General features: G+C 52.3%; 10 protein-coding genes across 10 annotated transcripts; 7 read left to right on the top strand and 3 right to left on the bottom strand.

Moving 5' to 3' along the window:
* Positions 1-147: 147 nt before the first annotated feature.
* On the top strand, positions 148-5,245 carry OGAPODRAFT_15790 (uncharacterized protein). Its single transcript, XM_018353966.1, has one exon. The coding sequence runs from the start codon at positions 198-200 to the stop codon at positions 2,670-2,672; it is 2,475 nt and encodes an 824-aa protein (XP_018212397.1). The 5' UTR covers positions 148-197; the 3' UTR covers positions 2,673-5,245.
* OGAPODRAFT_7079 (uncharacterized protein) lies at positions 2,861-5,200 on the top strand (the record flags this gene model as incomplete). The annotated part of the gene is made up of 1 exon (XM_018355849.1): positions 2,861-5,200. The coding sequence occupies one exon, from the start codon at positions 2,861-2,863 to the stop codon at positions 5,198-5,200; it is 2,340 nt and encodes a 779-aa protein (XP_018212398.1).
* A 7-nt stretch (positions 5,246-5,252) lies between the features above and the next one.
* On the top strand, positions 5,253-6,383 carry OGAPODRAFT_15789 (uncharacterized protein). The gene has a single exon (XM_018353965.1). The coding sequence runs from the start codon at positions 5,277-5,279 to the stop codon at positions 5,808-5,810; it is 534 nt and encodes a 177-aa protein (XP_018212396.1). The 5' UTR covers positions 5,253-5,276; the 3' UTR covers positions 5,811-6,383.
* Positions 5,253-7,279, bottom strand: OGAPODRAFT_92846 (uncharacterized protein; the record flags this gene model as incomplete). The annotated part of the gene is made up of 2 exons (XM_018357235.1): positions 5,253-6,442; positions 6,501-7,279. The coding sequence occupies 2 exons, from the start codon at positions 7,277-7,279 to the stop codon at positions 6,181-6,183; spliced, it is 1,041 nt and encodes a 346-aa protein (XP_018212395.1). The 3' UTR covers positions 5,253-6,180.
* Positions 7,280-7,353: 74 nt separating this feature from the next.
* OGAPODRAFT_75468 (uncharacterized protein) lies at positions 7,354-9,369 on the top strand (the record flags this gene model as incomplete). Its single annotated transcript, XM_018356028.1, has 1 exon — positions 7,354-9,369. One exon carries the CDS (start codon positions 7,354-7,356, stop codon positions 9,067-9,069), a length of 1,716 nt encoding a protein of 571 aa, XP_018212394.1. The 3' UTR covers positions 9,070-9,369.
* A 124-nt stretch (positions 9,370-9,493) lies between these two features.
* On the top strand, positions 9,494-11,291 carry OGAPODRAFT_15788 (uncharacterized protein). Its single transcript, XM_018353964.1, has one exon. The coding sequence runs from the start codon at positions 9,506-9,508 to the stop codon at positions 11,234-11,236; it is 1,731 nt and encodes a 576-aa protein (XP_018212393.1). The 5' UTR covers positions 9,494-9,505; the 3' UTR covers positions 11,237-11,291.
* A 337-nt stretch (positions 11,292-11,628) lies between these two features.
* OGAPODRAFT_15786 (uncharacterized protein) lies at positions 11,629-13,570 on the top strand. Its single transcript, XM_018353963.1, has one exon. The coding sequence runs from the start codon at positions 11,668-11,670 to the stop codon at positions 13,411-13,413; it is 1,746 nt and encodes a 581-aa protein (XP_018212392.1). The 5' UTR covers positions 11,629-11,667; the 3' UTR covers positions 13,414-13,570.
* A 126-nt stretch (positions 13,571-13,696) lies between these two features.
* On the top strand, positions 13,697-14,226 carry OGAPODRAFT_15785 (uncharacterized protein). The gene has a single exon (XM_018353962.1). The coding sequence runs from the start codon at positions 13,702-13,704 to the stop codon at positions 14,212-14,214; it is 513 nt and encodes a 170-aa protein (XP_018212391.1). The 5' UTR covers positions 13,697-13,701; the 3' UTR covers positions 14,215-14,226.
* On the bottom strand, positions 14,220-15,307 carry OGAPODRAFT_15784 (uncharacterized protein). The gene has a single exon (XM_018353961.1). The coding sequence runs from the start codon at positions 15,237-15,239 to the stop codon at positions 14,238-14,240; it is 1,002 nt and encodes a 333-aa protein (XP_018212390.1). The 5' UTR covers positions 15,240-15,307; the 3' UTR covers positions 14,220-14,237.
* Positions 15,308-15,442: 135 nt separating this feature from the next.
* OGAPODRAFT_37729 (uncharacterized protein) lies at positions 15,443-16,723 on the bottom strand (the record flags this gene model as incomplete). The annotated part of the gene is made up of 1 exon (XM_018355342.1): positions 15,443-16,723. A coding segment is annotated over one exon (1,281 nt), but the record flags the coding sequence as incomplete, so codon positions are not given.
* Positions 16,724-16,861: the final 138 nt, after the last annotated feature.

Below are 16,861 nucleotides of genomic sequence, written 5' to 3'. Positions count from 1 at the left end.
CGGAATTTTCACGTCCATCTTCGCAGATGTTTTTTTCTGGAATTTATTTGATAGCAACCCAATATTTTTTATCTCAAGGTGAAGTTGACTATAATTTGAAAATTCAAATATATCTAGATACTACAAAAATGACTCGCATTGACCCCAAAGATTTCGAATCGGCGCCGATAAAGGTGAGCGGACGGATTCTTAACTGCATGACGCAACTGCCGAACCAAATCTACAAGACAAAAAATGGCAAATGGGACTTGAAGCCGCTCAGAGGGAGCTCTGCGTTGCATGCGTCGAATGCGTTCTTGAACGAGGCGACCAATTGGGAGTCTCACTTGATTGCCTGGACCGGCGAGCTGTACTCGTACAACGAGAGTGTTCCGCACTCGATTCCCACGAATCAGTCCATTGAGAACGATCCTTTATATCTGAACGATAACGACAAGGAATACGTGACGGCAAAAATTCACGAGGCAAACAACGACAAGAACATCCATCCTGTGTGGCTTCTGCGCAAAGACCAGGAGAGGTGGCGGAAATATGCCGAGAACGTGATCTGGCCCACGTTCCATTACATGCAGCCGGCTCCCAGCGACGGCCGCGAGGAGGCCCAATGGTGGCACGACTACGTGAAATTCAACGAGGCCTATGCCGCCAAAATCAAGGCCATCTACCGGCCAGGAGATATCATCTGGGTCCACGACTACTACTTGCTGCTGCTGCCGCAGATTCTGCGAATGGAGTTTCCACAAGCCTATATAGGCCATTTTCTTCATGTTCCGTTCCCGTCGTCGGAATACTTCAAGTGCCTGAGCAAGCGCAAGCTGTTGCTGGACGGCATGCTGGGAGCCAACCAGGTTGGGTTCCAGAACCACTCTTTTGCCAGACACTTTATCAGCTGTTGTGCCAGGCTCCTTGGCTACGAGGTGACGCCGGACGGAGTGCACATCCACTCGTCCAACGTGAAAGTTGTGACGTTGCCGTTGGGCATTGATGTGGCCAAGCTTGAACAGAACGCGTTCACGGAAAGCGTCGAGTCGAAAGTGCAGACGCTCAAACAGCTCAACGGCAACCGCAAAATCGTCATTGGCAGAGACAGACTCGATCTGGTGCGCGGTGTGGTCCAGAAACTGCAGGCCTTTGAAATGTTCCTCGACATCTACCCCGAATGGCGGGGCAAGGTTGTTCTGATTCAGGTCTCTTTCAAGCCGTTCTACCACAGCTCCAAGCTGGACAAGAAGGTCAACGAACTGGTTTCGAACATCAATGCCAAGTACGGCTCGCTGGAGTACACCCCTGTGCAGTATTACAACATGAAGGTGGACAGAGACGAGTACTTGGCTCTGCTACGGGCTGCCGATCTGTGTATGATCACGTCCATCAGAGACGGAATGAACACAACGGCTCTGGAGTACATTGTGTGCCAGAAAGAGTCCAAGTCGCCGCTGTTGCTGTCTGAATTCAGCGGCACGGCAAGCGTTCTGCAGGACTGTGTTCAAGTGAATCCCTGGGATGCCGTTGGCGTGGCCAACTCCATCAACGAGTGTCTGCTAATGAGCGACGACAGAAAAGCCGCTTTGGAGGCCAAATTGTACCGGTCTGTGTGCAACAACACTAACCAGGACTGGACGTGCCATTTTTTGCAGAGCCTAATGGACTTTGTGGTGAAGCTGAACTCGAAGCACGGTACGCCGTATTTAAACAAACCGATGCTGCTGGAGGATTATACAAGAGCAGGACGGCGTTTGTTTCTGTTCGACTACGACGGGACGCTGGCCCCAATTGTGCGCGATCCAAACGCAGCCATTCCTTCGGCACGGCTGATCAATGTTCTCAAAGCTCTGGTCCAAGATCCCAAGAACGAGATCTGGATCATCAGCGGCAGGGACCAAGAGTTTTTGGAGAAGTGGGTCGGCTCGCAGTTCCCTGAGGTTGGCCTAAGTGCCGAACACGGGTGTTTCCTCAAGAAAGCAGGCCACAAAGAATGGATCAACCTGGCCGAACGGTACGAAATCCTTTGGAGAGAAGAGGTGGAGGAAATTCTCAAAAGATACACAGAGAGAACGCCCGGCTCGTTCATCGAGAAGAAGAAGGCCGCCATAGTTTGGCATTATAGACAGTCCGACCCAGAGCTCGGAAAATTCCAGGCAGCAAAGTGCAAGGCAGACTTGCTGGAGAGAATGGCCGCCTACGACGTCGAAGTGATGGCCGGAAAGGCCAACGTCGAGGTGCGGCCGTCCTTTGTCAACAAGGGAGAAATAGTGCGCCGACTCGTGCTCAATTCTGACCCCCTGGTACAGCAGCCGCGCACTTTTGAGCAAATGCCGGATTTTATTCTGTGTCTAGGAGACGACACAACGGACGAGGACATGTTCAAGGTGTTGAACGCTATTGAGCAAAATTGGAAAGACAAGAAACTAGTTTCGGTCAGGGAGCCGCGTGGCATCTACCCGGTGACAGTGGGCCCGGCTAACAAGGAGACGGTGGCCAAAGCGTATCTGTCAGACCCAGACCAGGTGTTGGACACGCTGGGTTTGCTTGTGGGCCAGGTATCGCTGTTTGACACCGCGGGAACAGTCGAACTGGACGACAGGGGCCATCTGAAAAACAGCGAGAGTGCGCTACGGTCTGAGAAGGCCAGACAGGCGTACCAGGCGACGGCCGGGTCACGTGACCGATAAATACGTCAAGGCTGCTCGGGCAAAAATGGCTGGGCAGATTATTATTTATCTAGACAATTGAATATACAGGCAACATAGTTATTTACCAGCAGCGTGCTGCCAAACTGAGACACCCGTTTTATAGCATCACTGCGGCTGTAATTTTTTGACGGCCCCCAGTTCCTGAATTCCGCCGCTTCCGAAAGAACATGACAGAACCATTTCCTAACCCGGCTCTGTCGGGACAGTCGATTGCGCAGGACGATTACCTCGGCCATCTTCTCTCCTCCAACAATTCCCGGTCTAACTCCCGCAAAGCATCTCTTGCTTACGGAAGCATTAATGATAATGAGCCGGTATTAAGGCGTTCTCGCAGTCTTACAGAATCTATAACAAACTCTATGATAGTGGCTACTAACGTGACCTGGGAGCAGATCCAGCGTCGCCGGTTTCTGTCTGTGTGCGTGTTTGGATGTCTGTTCATCTTCCTTTTCAATCTGATATTCCTTCCGCGGACCTCGTTGGACAGGGACTTACGACGTCTCCATGGCGAGTTTCTCACCTTTGACGACTGTTCGCGACTATTTTTGACCCAGCTCAACTTTAAGAACAATGTTAGGAGCTACATGGAGTTTATGGAGCGCGATGTCCATTTGCCTGGCAAAAACCACGAGGCCGCCGAGTTTTTCTTCAAGAACAACTACCAGTTCAGAACGTACTCTGACAAATACGAGACCTGGATGGGCAGGCCTCTGAAGACGCACCTGAAGATGTATGACGGAGATGAGGTTGTCTACGAAGCAAAGTTGAAAGAAAGCGAGCTTTTGTCGTTCCATCCGTACTCCGCCAACGGGACTGTCAAGTCCGAGTTTGTTTATTTGAATTATGGCCTGGAGCGCGACTACGAAGCTGTTCGCAAGGCCGGCGTCGAGGTGGGCGGTCTAATTGGCATTGTTCGACGCGGACAGATTAGCGTCGATCGCAAAATTAAAATTGCCCAAGAACACGGAATTTCCGCCGTTCTTGTGTACTCTGACCCGTACGACGACGGACAGCAGAGAGTGAAGAACGGCCGCAAACCGTTTCCGTCGGGGCCTGCTCGGAAACCGTCCAGCGTGGACAAGGAAACAGTCAGTTTTCTTGCTGAGCAGCCGGGTGACCCGACAACGCCTGGATGGTCTTCGACGCTCTTTGCTCACAGAGTGGAGCCGAAAACTATTCCAAAAATCCCCTCCTTGCCGCTCAGCTACGAGGACATCGAGCCTATATTAAAGACCCTGAAGGGACCGGACGTGGGCTGGCATGGGGACCTGGAATTTTCGTATTCATGCGGGCCCTCGAGCTACTCCCTTGATCTGCTCAACCTTGTTGAGTATAAAGTGAAGCCAATTTACAATATTGTGAATGAGATACCCGGCGTGATCAAGGACGAGGAGCTGATTATTGGCGCGTCTAGAGACTCAATCGGAGGCCTAGGGGGCGTTTCGAGCGGCCATGTGGCCATGATGGAGCTGGCTAGGGGGTTTGACGAGCTCGTCAAGCTCGGCTGGAAACCCCTCAGAACCATCAAGCTTATCTCCTGGGATGGGTCCAGCTACGGCCTGCTGGGGTCCACAGAGTTTGGAGAGTTTTACTCCACCAAGCTAGCGAAAAACAATATTCTCTACATTAACCTGGATAAATTAAATGGCTCGCAGCTGAAAATAGAGAGCCACCCACTTTTCAACGAGTTGCTGCAGAAAGTGATGAAGCAGGTGATGGTGGACGACAAGCAGACGCTCCATCAATACTTCACCGCATCGAATTCGTCGATGGAGCTGATCTCGACCGGAATGGGAGACTACTCTGTGTTCCAGAACCATTTAGGCATACCATCGCTAAACCTCGGCTTTTCAAACAATAAAGACACAGACCCTGTGCCCTACTTCAACTCCCTGTCTGATTCGCTCGAATGGTACACCCGTCTGGATCCAGACCTCAAATTGCCCAACGTCATGGCGCAATTTGCAGGCCTGTTTGTGCTCCATCTCAGCGAAAAGGAAATTCTCCACGTGAGAACCTACGACTATGTCGCAGCCATACATTCACGCTATAAACACATAATCGACAAGGTGCCATCTTATTGGTTCGACCGCATATGTGACGATGAGTCCAATAAGCGGCTGGGAACAAAAGTTGACGAGATGGAGACTCTTTTCCAGATATTGTTGAAAAAGAGCTCGAGTTTCGACTCCAACCTTACGCTTTTGCAAAAACAAATTCTCCAAGACTACCCGTGGTTCAAGCTACTCACAAAGATCAAGATCGCGATCAAAATCAAGGTGGCTAACTTGAAGGTGCGTTCGCTGGACCGGCTGTTTGTCACGGACCCGGTGCTTATAGACCGCGCGTGGATCCGTCACCTCATATTCGCCCCCTCCCGTGACTCACAGCACGCCTGTGTCCTTGCAGGGCTAGAGGAGCCGCTCCGCTCTGCCGACTACGACACTTTTGCCGCCAACCTCAACATTGTCGGCAACGCTCTAACGAAACTGCAACGCAAACTCTGATGACCGTCGCGTCGATAGACGCAAAATACCTAATTTATAAAGCAATATTTTTCCAAAAATTACCTAGTATACCAACATGTACAAAAGAGCTTTTTCCACTTCCCGTGCCAGCCTAGTCAAGTGCTACTTTGACATCGCGATCAATGGCGAAAAACAGCCTCGTGTGGTGTTCGACCTCTACGACAAGGTTGTTCCAAAGACTGCCGAGAACTTCAGAGCTCTGTGCACCGGCGAGAAGGGCTTTGGATACAAGGACTCCATTTTCCACAGAGTGATTCCGAATTTCATGCTGCAAGGTGGCGATATCACCCACTTCAACGGATATGGGGGCAAGTCCATCTACGGAGGCAAATTTCCAGACGAGAACTTCCAGAAAAAGCACTCCAAACCGGGTCTTCTCTCCATGGCCAATGCCGGTCCTGACACCAATGGATCGCAGTTTTTCATCACCACTGTGCCTTGTCCATGGCTGGACGGCGCCCACGTTGTGTTTGGCGAGGTCGTTGAGGGCTACGACTCCACTGTGAAGAAGATTGAGTCGTTCGGCTCGCAGAGCGGTCGCACCACTGCCGAGATAAAAATCGTCGAGTCGGGCGAACTGAAGGAATAGACGGAACGCTGTATATAGTGGCAAATAGTTTCGTTATCCACTTGAAACTGGCGGAATGATGCCTACCACGTCTCCTGATTGGAGAGCAATGTTTTTACCGAAGGATTCGGTGCATTTGCGCTCGGTCTCCACGTAGTCCTCGTTGACCACGACTCCACAGCAGAAAACGATATATTGAGCGAATTCGGGCGAGTACGAGCGACCGACGTGCTGGATTAGCGTGTTGAGCGTTGCCGGCTCTGCCAACTGTACTGTCTCGTGCGCCACGCCGTTTGTATGTGTTTTTGCGGGCCCGAAATATTCGATAGCAACTGCGACCATACCTTAAAAAAATAATAAATTTCGCAGTACGGTTTCCCAAAGAATACGCTTATTTCTCGCTTTCCTCGTCCATTGCGTCCTCATTCGCGCCCTCCTGCATTTCCTTAAGCAGCTCCTGTCTTCTGGCCTCTTTTTTCTCGCTGTAAACCTGGAACACCGCGTGGGAACTCATAAACACAGACGCCTGCAGCTCGCTGAAGTTCTTAATCGAGCGAAACTGCGTCGCCGTCTTGTCGCAAAGCTTGCTCATATACAGCAGGTTGCGCTGCAGCTCTCCCAGCTGGTGGTTTAGGTGTTGTATCTGTCTTTCTCTGGTGGACATGTTGTTTACGCAAAGAATATTTCCGACGCGTCGCGATTTATTTCGACTCTGCAGAGCAGCAGGTGGTGTCCAGCGACGAGGAGGGGTTTTGCAACGTTGACGAGCTTTGCGTCTGGAAAGAGACCCCGACAACGTCGTCCTGCGTGTCGCCATATCGCGAGGTCGCTGCGTTTCTCAGCTCGAACGCCGTTTGCGAAGGCTCTATATCCATGTAGGCCAGTGGATCCATGGGGAAACACCCGTCTTTTGTGCTGCCTGCTAACATTCTGAGGACGATGACGTGCTTGTGGGTCTTGAACGTGCCGCAGTTCTCCATCTCGAACGACTCGTCAATTCCTGTCAAACATGGACTGTAGGAGGCCTGGAATAAGGGAGAAGCGAACGTTTGGTCGCGGGAGACAAGACTGAGAGATAGGTAGCGTTCCAGAGGCAAGTCGTTCAAATTCTGGGCAAAGACAATCAGCCTTTTCAGTATACGATACAATTGAGAGTTATAGTCCTGGTGGGAGCTGTTTGTGTAGTCGATCTCGAAGAAGTAGGACTCGATAAATGAATTATGGGCTGGGTGGGGTTTGACATAAAAACAGAAAGCGGTGACTTGTCTGGAGACTATTGCTGCAATTACGTTGTCCATCCAGTCGTTGAGTACATCTGCTCTGAGGGAGATGCCCCTTTTGAGAATCTTCACGTTAAGGGAATCTGTTCCGTCAAACACCTTACTGTCATCGAAATGCGCTTGATCAAAAAAGTTGCGAAGATACGCAACACACGATACTGCAAGTGTCACCAGGACAGCTGTCGGGTCATCTGCGTCTGATTGGAGCATTTTCAAAAAAAAGGATTTTTTTGCTACGGGGCCAGGAATTATTTTATATTGACTTGACATTTTTTTAAGTCATTATGATTGCACGGTGGATTATGCCAGCGGCTCGGACAGCGTTCCGCCAGCGGCGATTTGTGTCGACGCCCAAGGAGGTTTTCACAGAGCTCAGCAACGAACAGGACCCCAAAAGAGCGTCAATTTTCGAGTATAGCTGGGGCTCGTGGCTCGAGAACGACATCGTCGAGAAGGAAAAAAGACGCACCCAATTCTCCATCAAGGGGCTCAACGACCTGCTTGCGCAGGTTGTCAAGCCGTTTCAGGGCTCAGTGCTGCTGCCAGTGGCCCATAACGTGAGTGTGCTGAAAGATAATGTCGACCTGGTCAAAACCGGCTTTTCGCACATCAAGCAGATCAGCTCCATTCATGAGGGCAAACATCACCGTATTTACAAGCTGCAATTGGACCACCAAGAAGACGAGCTGGTTCTGAGAGTTCCATACAAGCTGGACTCGGAAGTGTACACTGACCGGCGGATCAAGTCTGAGGCAGCAACCATGGACTTTCTTGACAAAAAACTAGGTCTGAACGTTCCCAGGGTGCTGGCCTACTCCAGCGTGGCAGAGAACCCTGTGGGGATCCCGTTCATGCTGATGGAGTTCAAGAAAGGCGAGCTGTTGATGAGAAACTGGAACCCACTGACTCCCGGTCCTGTGAACGACGAAAAGTCCAAAACGCAGCTAATGAGCGTCATTTCGCCCATTGCCGAGTTCAACAAGAAGGTAACCGATCTTACGTTCACTCATTACGGCTCGTTGTACTTCAAAGAGGACGGATTCGAGCACATTGTTGACGAGCCATATGTCGGGGAAACGCAAGAGTCGCTCAAGAACAGATGGGTGATTGGGCCCACAGTGGAAAAAGCGTACTACAGAAACAAGGACGTCGAGGTTGCCGTGATCGACAAGTTTGTTGGTCCATGGACCGTCGAGCAGCCGCTAAAAATGGTTGCAGACCTTGCTCAGCTGGAACTGGAAAATCTGCAGAAACAAGGCCACGACCAGGCCATTCCGGTGTACAAGAAGCTGGCGCAGGTTGCTGAGAAGCTGTTTGAGGTCGAAAGCAAGACAATCCCCCACATGGACGCTCTGCTTGCTCCGAGACTGGCGTTGCCGGACCTGGACCCCATGAACGTGATTATAGGCGACGAGACCTGGTTTATTGATTTTGAGGGCGCGTGCATCAAACCGTTCCTGCTCACCAGCTATCCGAAGTTTGTGCAGTACAGCGGGCCCAAGATCTTTGATCTGGAGGCCGACGTCGAGGACTTTGACAAGCTGGACGACGTGGCCAAGCAGCAGTACGAGTACATGTTCTACCGGACGAGAAACCAGTTCTACTGGGAGCTGGCACTGAACGAGACTAACAAAGAGCTGCTCGGGGTGATTTCTCCGGCTGTGAAACTTATCAAGAACGCATATCTGAGTGCCTTGGATGCCAAGACAGAGAAGGACTATCTGTATGTGGAAAACGGGCTGGTGGAGCTGTACACAATGTGGCCCCATTACGAGAGCGCTGCCATTGTCAAGGGCCCGAATCCGTTGTCGTTTAGCGAGCAGGAGCTGCAGGCGTACGAGACGGCGTTCCGGGACTATCAGACGGAGCTGTCGTCAATGCCTTTTGCTGCAACAGGCGGCTGGGTGCCACAGGACATGTTTGCGCGGTTGCTGGAGCAGAAGCTGCTTGTTGAGAAAAATGGCAGTTACACGTTCGATCGGGACAAATTATTACAATAGATAAGACTGGAGAAAATTTCTGCAAAATACCATGCCATGTATACGGCATTAAGCAGTTTCGGGGAAGGAGGTGTAATTTTACTGTATTTGAAGCCGGAGGAGCTCGCAGCGAGGGAAGGTGCACTGTTTGCCGTCCCACAAAGGCTACCGACGCCGATCGCCGTCCCCGCACCCTCCTCCGTCCACTTCCGTGGGCCCTGGAACTAGACATGACGTGCGGCATAAAATCCCAAGTATGCAGGATTTTATTTTTTTCTAGGCAGCCCGTATGCACCACGCAAAAAAATACACGGCATTCTGGTTTTTTCACGGCAGCACAAGGCGAATCTCGTCTTGTGCCATAGTCAGCCCAGTTGTTTCTTTTCTGATAAGCTGATAAGACTCCGCACGGTCACATTTAAAGAGCAGCGTTCGCCCTCTGGCATTTCTCTTCAACATGTCGTACACCAAAGAGAACAAGACTGACATTGACACCTCGGTGTCTCCAATCCGCGAGACAGAGATTACCAACTCTGGCTCCAAGGGCTGGTTTGGCGACTTTAAGGACTCCTTTAAGCCGGCTGTCGTCGAAGAGCTCGACCCCAACCTCACCGACATCGAGCGTGCCAACATCCTCAGTGCTCGTTCTCCGTTGCAGAGAAACCTGAGGCCAAGACACATCCAGATGATTGCTCTCGGGGGTTCCATTGGAACAGGTTTGTTTGTCGGTTCCGGAAGCGCCCTGTCTACGGGAGGCCCTGCTTCGCTCCTCATTGCATGGGGATTGGTGGGTATCATGATTTACTGTACTGTCCAGGCCATGGGTGAACTGACTGTCACGTTCCCAGTTTCTGGTTCGTTTGTCCAGTACAACACCAGATTCATTTCTCCGTCCTGGGGTTTCTGCATGGCGTACAACTACGCTCTGCAATGGCTGGTGGTGCTGCCGCTGGAACTGGTGGCTGCCTCGTTGACGATCAAGTTCTGGAACTCTACGGTCAACTCTGCTGCGTGGGTGGCCATTTTCTACGTGGTCATTGTGATTATCAACTTCTTCGGTGTCAGAGGCTACGGTGAGGCCGAGTTTGTCTTCTCCTTCATCAAGGTCATCGCTGTGATCGGCTTCATCATCCTCGGTATCATTCTCAATTGTGGCGGTGGTCCAAAAGGTGGCTACATTGGAGGCAAATACTTCCATGACCCGGGCGCATTTGCGGACGGTTTCAAGGGTCTGTGTGCCGTGTTTGTGACCGCTGCGTTCTCTTTTGCCGGAACCGAGCTCTGCGGACTGGCTGCAGCAGAAACTCACAACCCTAGAAAGTCGCTGCCTTCGGCCATCAAACAGGTGTTCTGGAGAATCACACTCTTCTACATGATCTCTCTCACCATGATTGGTCTGCTCGTGCCATATACCGACGATAGATTGCTCGGTGCGTCCTCTGTCGACGCTACTGCCTCGCCGTTCGTCATTGCCATCAAGAACGGAGGAATCAATGTGCTGCCTTCCATTTTCAACGTGGTCATCATGGTGGCCGTGCTTTCTGTCGGAAACTCCGCCGTGTACGCCTGCTCCAGAACCATCGCCTCGCTTTCCGAGCAGAGCTTTGCTCCAAAGATCTTTGGCTACATCGACAGACGGGGAAGACCTCTCGTGGCCGTCTGCTTCACTCTTGCGTTTGGATTGCTCTGTTTCCTGGCCGCCTCGCCTAAGGAGGGAGAGGTCTTCAACTGGCTGCTGGCTCTTTCTGGATTGTCGTCCGTCTTCACGTGGGGATCCATCTGTTTCTGCCACATCAGATTCAGAAGAGCCCTGGCTGTCAGAGGCAGAGGCACGGACGAGCTCGCGTTCACTGCCCAGGCCGGTGTCATCGGCTCGTACTTTGGTGTTCTTCTCAACGTGCTGATTCTGATTGCACAGTTCTGGATCGCCCTGTTCCCAGTGGGCGGCTCGCCTAACGCGTCAGACTTCTTCCAGGCCTACCTGACCGTGCCGGTGCTGATTGCGTTCTATGTCTTCTACATGGTCTGGAAAAAGACCTTCCTTGTGTACCTGCGCGCACACGAGATCGACGTCGACACCGGAAGAAGAGAGCTCGACCTCGACCTCATCAGACAGGAAATCGCGGAGGAGAAGGCGTACATGGCAACAAAGCCGCTCTTTTACAGAGTCTACAAGTTCTGGTGTTAGGATGCGCGCCTTCTATACCTTATGTAATCTAAATCTTTGCTTGTGTGTTTTTGCCGTGGATAAGGCACTAAAAAAAAAGTGCATTTTTATTCTTTTTGTTTCGCGCCGCACGCCAAAAGAAATTCCGCGCTAGCAAGGTCCTCCGTTCCATCTCAGCCACTATCTACTTTCTGTCTCAGGCACCACCGTCTATCCTACACTAACGCGATATGATGGTACTTTAGGGTTTTCTGCAAACGTCTAGGTCGAATTCCCGCCGTTATCGGCCCACTCTAGCTGCGACCGTTTACCGCGAGGACACTTACTTTATGCAGTAATCAGCCAGTAGATTTTTTTTCATCGCTTGCCTGCAGCCCTCGGCATTGACGTAACCCGATCTCGCAACGTCGAAACGGTGAAGTTGGAGTCATACTTTTTCTTCCACTTCTTTCATGCTCAAAGACACAGAGAAAGGCAACTTGTCCTCGTCCGAGCCGTCCAGGCACTCGGACTCTGCCTCTGGAGCCGTCGAGACGACGACATTCCCCGAGGCAAGCATATGGACTAGGTTCATCGACTCTTTCAAGCCGTTTCCCGTCGCCGAGATCGACCCTAATCTCTCCGAGGTCGAGCGCGCCAACATCATGGCCGCTGCCTCTCCGCTACAAAGATCTCTTAAATCCCGCCATATCCAGATGATTAGTATTGGGGGCGCCATCGGAACAGGGCTGTTTGTTGGTTCTGGCTCCGCGCTCTCCTCAGGCGGCCCCGCCTCTCTTCTTATTGCATACTTTATTGTTGGCATTCTCATCTTCTGCACTGTTCACGCCATGGGTGAGCTGGCTGTCACCTTTCCTGTCTCCGGCTCCTTTTTGCAGTACAACACCCGATTTATTTCTCCCTCGTGGGGCTTTGCGATGGCCTGGAACTACGCCATGCAGTGGATCGTGGTGATGCCGATCGAGCTTGTCGCAGCATCCATTACCATCCAGTACTGGAACGACACCATCAGTCCTGCTGCCTGGGTGGCCATTTTTTACGTGGTGATTGTGTTCATCAACTTTTTCGGAGTCAAGGGCTACGGTGAGGCCGAGTTTGTCTTTTCCTTCATCAAGGTCATCGCCGTGGTGGGTTTTGTTATTTTGTCGATTGTGCTTGTGGCCGGCGGAGGCCCTAAACACGAGGTTATCGGTGCTCGCTACTGGCACGATCCAGGACCTTTCAACCACGGCTTTAAGGGACTGTGTACCGTGTTTGTCACCGGAGCGTTCAGTTTCAGCGGCACAGAACTGGCGGGCCTCACCGCCGCAGAGGCCGCCGACCCAAGAAGAACCCTGCCTAGAGCCACCAAACAGGTGTTTTGGAGAATCACGCTGTTCTACATGTGTTCGCTCACCATGGTTGGCTTTTTGGTCGCTTACAACGACGAAAGACTACTTGGTGCGTCTACCGACGCTGCGTCCTCGCCGTTCGTCATTGCCATCAAGGACAACGGCATCAATGTTCTCCCAAGCATCATGAACGTTGTTGTTCTCGTTGCCGTGCTCTCTGTCGGAAATTCAGGGGTCTACGCCAGCAGTAGAACGCTTGCCTCGCTTGCACAACAGGGCTTTGCACCAAAGATCTTTGGCTACATCGACAGACAAGGAAGACCTCTCGTCGGCATCGTTTGCACGCTCCTTTTTGGCCTGCTCTGTTTCCTGGCTGCGTCGCCTCAGGAGGCCGACATCTTCGCCTGGCTGATGGCTCTGTCCGGTCTCTCGTCCATCTTCACGTGGTGGTCGATCTGTCTGTGCCACGTGAGGTTCAGAAAAGCGCTTGCCGTGAGGGGCAGGGGCACGGACGAGCTCGCCTTTACAAGCGCGGTCGGTGTCTGGGGATCCATGGCTGGCGTGATTTTGAACTTCCTCGTGCTTGTGTCCCAGTTCTGGACAGCGCTGTACCCAACTGGGAAGTCGCCGAACGCGTCAGCGTTTTTCCAGGCGTACCTGACGGTGCCTGTGGTGATTGTGTTCTACTTTTTCCACGCTATCTGGAGAAGGAAGGAATACGTTCTTTTCATCAGATCCAAGGACATCGACATCGACACAGGGCGTCGCGACACCGACCTCGAGATCCTCAAGGCTGAGATTGCCGAGGAAAAAGCCCATCTACGCTCGAAACCGTTCTACTACAGAGTGTACCGGCTCTGGTGTTGAGGTGTGCGAAATTCCCGGATGCAGGGCATGGATATCCGGCACTGTGTCTGCACAGAAAACTAGAAGTGGAGGGGTCTGCAGCCCCGTGTGGACCTCCCGCCACCCAGCCCTAAACCATAGACACTATGCATGCCCATATAGTACGCCTTTTGCAAGCTGACTTCTGTAACTCCTCTTATTGGTCCGCACGTTGTTTTTCGGACCCGGCCCTAAAAAAATTAAGAGTCGTGCAAACGGCAACCCAGAAAATATATTAATTTGTTTCCGTTGTTCCATTTCTGACCCAGTATGCTTTCCATCGCACGCCAATCTATCTCCGCGATTCCAAGACGCCAGCTCGCGGGCGCTGCCCTTGGAGTCAGAAGCCTCGTCACCATCAAGGCCACGCCCGCCGAAGAGCAGGCGATCCTTGTCGCACAGAGAAAGAACAGACCGTCGTCTCCACACCTGCAAATCTACCAACCACAGCTGACGTGGATTCTGTCCTCGTTCCACAGAATCACCGGTGTGGGCCTCGCTGCAGGCTTCTACGCCGTCACCTGCACCTACGCGTTCACAAGCCTCGCTGGCGTGCCTTTCGACTCGGCCACCCTGGTGTCGGTTGTTGCCGGTCTGCCAGTGGCCGCCAAAGTCGGCCTCAAGGCAGCAGCATCGTTTCCCTTTGCATTCCACGTGGCCAACGGGTTCAGACACCTGGTCTGGGATTTTGGCAAAGAACTCTCGCTCAAGGGTGTGTATAGAACCGGATACGTCGTGCTCGGCTTCACCGCCCTGGTCGGAACATACCTCACTTTGCTCTAAATAGTCAATAACATCCATTAAGTTTATTCGTACATCATGAAATCGTTGCCAAACTTGAACTCGTCCGCCGCGGCCGGCGGCTCTAGAGCCAGCAGATCGGCGTCGTCGAACGTGCGACCCATCCACTCGCTCGTCAGGTCGCTAAGCTCGCCGCAAACACAGCTGCCCGAAACCGAACAAACACCGCACGGGTGCAGCTGTTTCTGCGCCTGTTCCTGGCGCTGTTTCTCCAGTAGCAGCTGTTTCTGGCGCATCTGCTCCGCCAGCAACAGTTGCGCCTTCTGGCTCACCTCGTCGGCCTTGCTGTCGGGCTTTTTCTTGCTCCTCGCAGTGCCCAGTAGAATGTCTTTCGACGACACCGCGACCTCTGAAAGCGGGCCGATGCCCACGCCCACCACGCCGGGGCTCTTTCTCTTTGAATCAGCGCTCTTTTTCGCCCGTTTGCTCTCCAGATTGTAGCTGAGATTGATAGGGTCGATCGTCGTGGCCTCGTCCAGTTCCGGCACCGAAGGCGTTCGGCTCATCAGGGCCTCCGTTGCCGCTCCGTCGTTCTTCGCCAGCCTTAGGTTTTCAATCTCCTTATTCAGCTTCACCAGTATCTTCTTCAAATTGTCGTTCTCCTTGGTCACGTTCTGCAGCTGCACTTTCAAATCCAACTGGTTGTTCGTGTAAAGGTTGATGTTTGAGTGTATTTGTGAATTCACCTTCGGCTTTTCTGGTTTCTCGTTCTTCTTCATGGGCTTTGTCTCCGCTACCGCCTTTTGTGCTTTCCCCTTCTTGATTTTCGGCCGGGGGGGAAGAATCCAGTTTTTCGAGGTGGTCAGTACTATCTCCTCCGAGCCCTTGTTGGCCACCATCGACGTACCCTTCGCCATCTGCACAGATTTGGGCGTCCCGCTGGTTCCCTGCGCGCTTGCCTTGGCCATCGGCTTTGGCTTAATAGCTATCGGATGCAAGGGCATCCGCGTGCTAGCCGGTACTTGCTGCTTGTCGTTCACCAAAGGATCCTCTCCGCTATGAGTCATCTTATATCGCAGCCATAGACTTCGTGCCAAATGTGTACGTTTTGTATTACCAACCTGTTTTAACGGTCTTCCGGGACTTCCTTCGATAGTAATTTTTCTTATTTAAGAGCTACTCCTGAATTGGTGTACCTACTCCTCGCACCAGATCACCCACACCCCTGGAGTCAGGCTCTTGCGAGGAATTTCCAGCCGGTGATGTGGATGCGGGCGGTGATCCAGATGGCACAGGCGATTGCTGCCAATATCCCCGTGTAGGCGACAAAGTACTGGTACGATGCGACCGACTGTTTGCCGATGATGGCACCCCCTGCCGTGAGCCCGCCCAAGAACAGCACCCCTATCACAAACGAGAGTGTCGCGTATCTTTTGCCAAAGTCTTTTGTCGGCGAGACGGCTGCACAGCAGGCCGGGGTCAGACTGAGTGCCGAGGAGCTGAAAAAGCCGTAGATCGTCGCAAACGTGTACAGCGAGGCCAGGCTTTTCGACGTCGTAGCGTAGCCGAGCCACAGTGCGAGGTCCGAGAGCGAAATTCCGGCAGACATGACGATCATCACGTTGAATGGCCCGATTTTGTCGGCAATGACGCCCGGGATGAAGCGGCCTATCACGCCCACCGCGTTGACGATGGTCAGCATCGTGTTTCCTTGTGTTTCCGTGTAGCCAATGAAGATGATAAAGGAGGCATAATAAGTCAAAGAGCACACGAGCGACACTTCGGTAAATGCTCCGCCAAGAGTGCAAAATAGAAACTTTGGGTCTTTGAGGGCCTTGAAGTCGATCGACCGCTTGCTCATAAAGTAGACATTCTTGAGCACGAGCTTGAGCTTTTTTCCGAACGGAAGTTGTGTGTCTGCGAACGGCGACTCGGGCCTCAGTCTTTCTTTACTCAGGGTAAACGAGACGACCAGCAGGCCAGAACAGATAAACGCAAGAATTCGCATGGTCCACTTGAAGCCGACTGTCGTGTACAGCTTGTTGAGAATCAGCGGGAACACCACGCCGCCCACGGACCCGCCGAGGGTGGCTATTGCAAATGCACGGGCCCGTTTTTTCATGAAATAGTGCGACACCACTCCTCCAAGCGGCGACATCAAAAACCCGAGCGACGTACCGGAAATGACTCCAAACACGAGCACAAACGCAGCCACCGACTCGCATTCGCCTGTCAGAAAAAGCCCTAAAAAAAGCAGGACGGTCCCAGTAGCCATGGGGATGCGGCTGCCGAACTCGTCAAACAGCACGCCAGAAAAAATGCCGGCAACATAGCTGATGCACAAAAAGATGGAGAAAATAAGCGACGAGATGGAAGACGACACGTTCTGCAACTGGTGATTATTCAAATACGACTGCACCGCTCCAACAGAGTTGATAAGCCCGAAATTGACGGTGAATCCTAGAAATGCGCCAAACAGCACAGTGTATGCCTTGATACCCCCATCGGGATACTCGATTTCGTTCTCATCCACAGACACCGACTCGATGGTCAGCGTACGGTGGCGCAGCTCGATGGTTTCGGAGCCAAAGCGCTCGGAGCTTTGGGTGGTAGGTTTAGTCATAAGATAAAAAAAAAGACGATCGACGCATATGAATAAGCGGACTGGTTGTGTGCCCCGGCAGCGTTG

This window comes from Ogataea polymorpha (genome assembly GCF_001664045.1).
Source record: "Ogataea polymorpha strain NCYC 495 leu1.1 chromosome Unknown OGAPOscaffold_2, whole genome shotgun sequence".
NCBI classification, from domain to species: Eukaryota; Fungi; Ascomycota; class Pichiomycetes; order Pichiales; family Pichiaceae; genus Ogataea; species Ogataea polymorpha.
The sequence above is the reverse complement of the archived record's forward strand: the minus strand, read 5'-3'. Positions and strand labels throughout refer to the sequence as shown.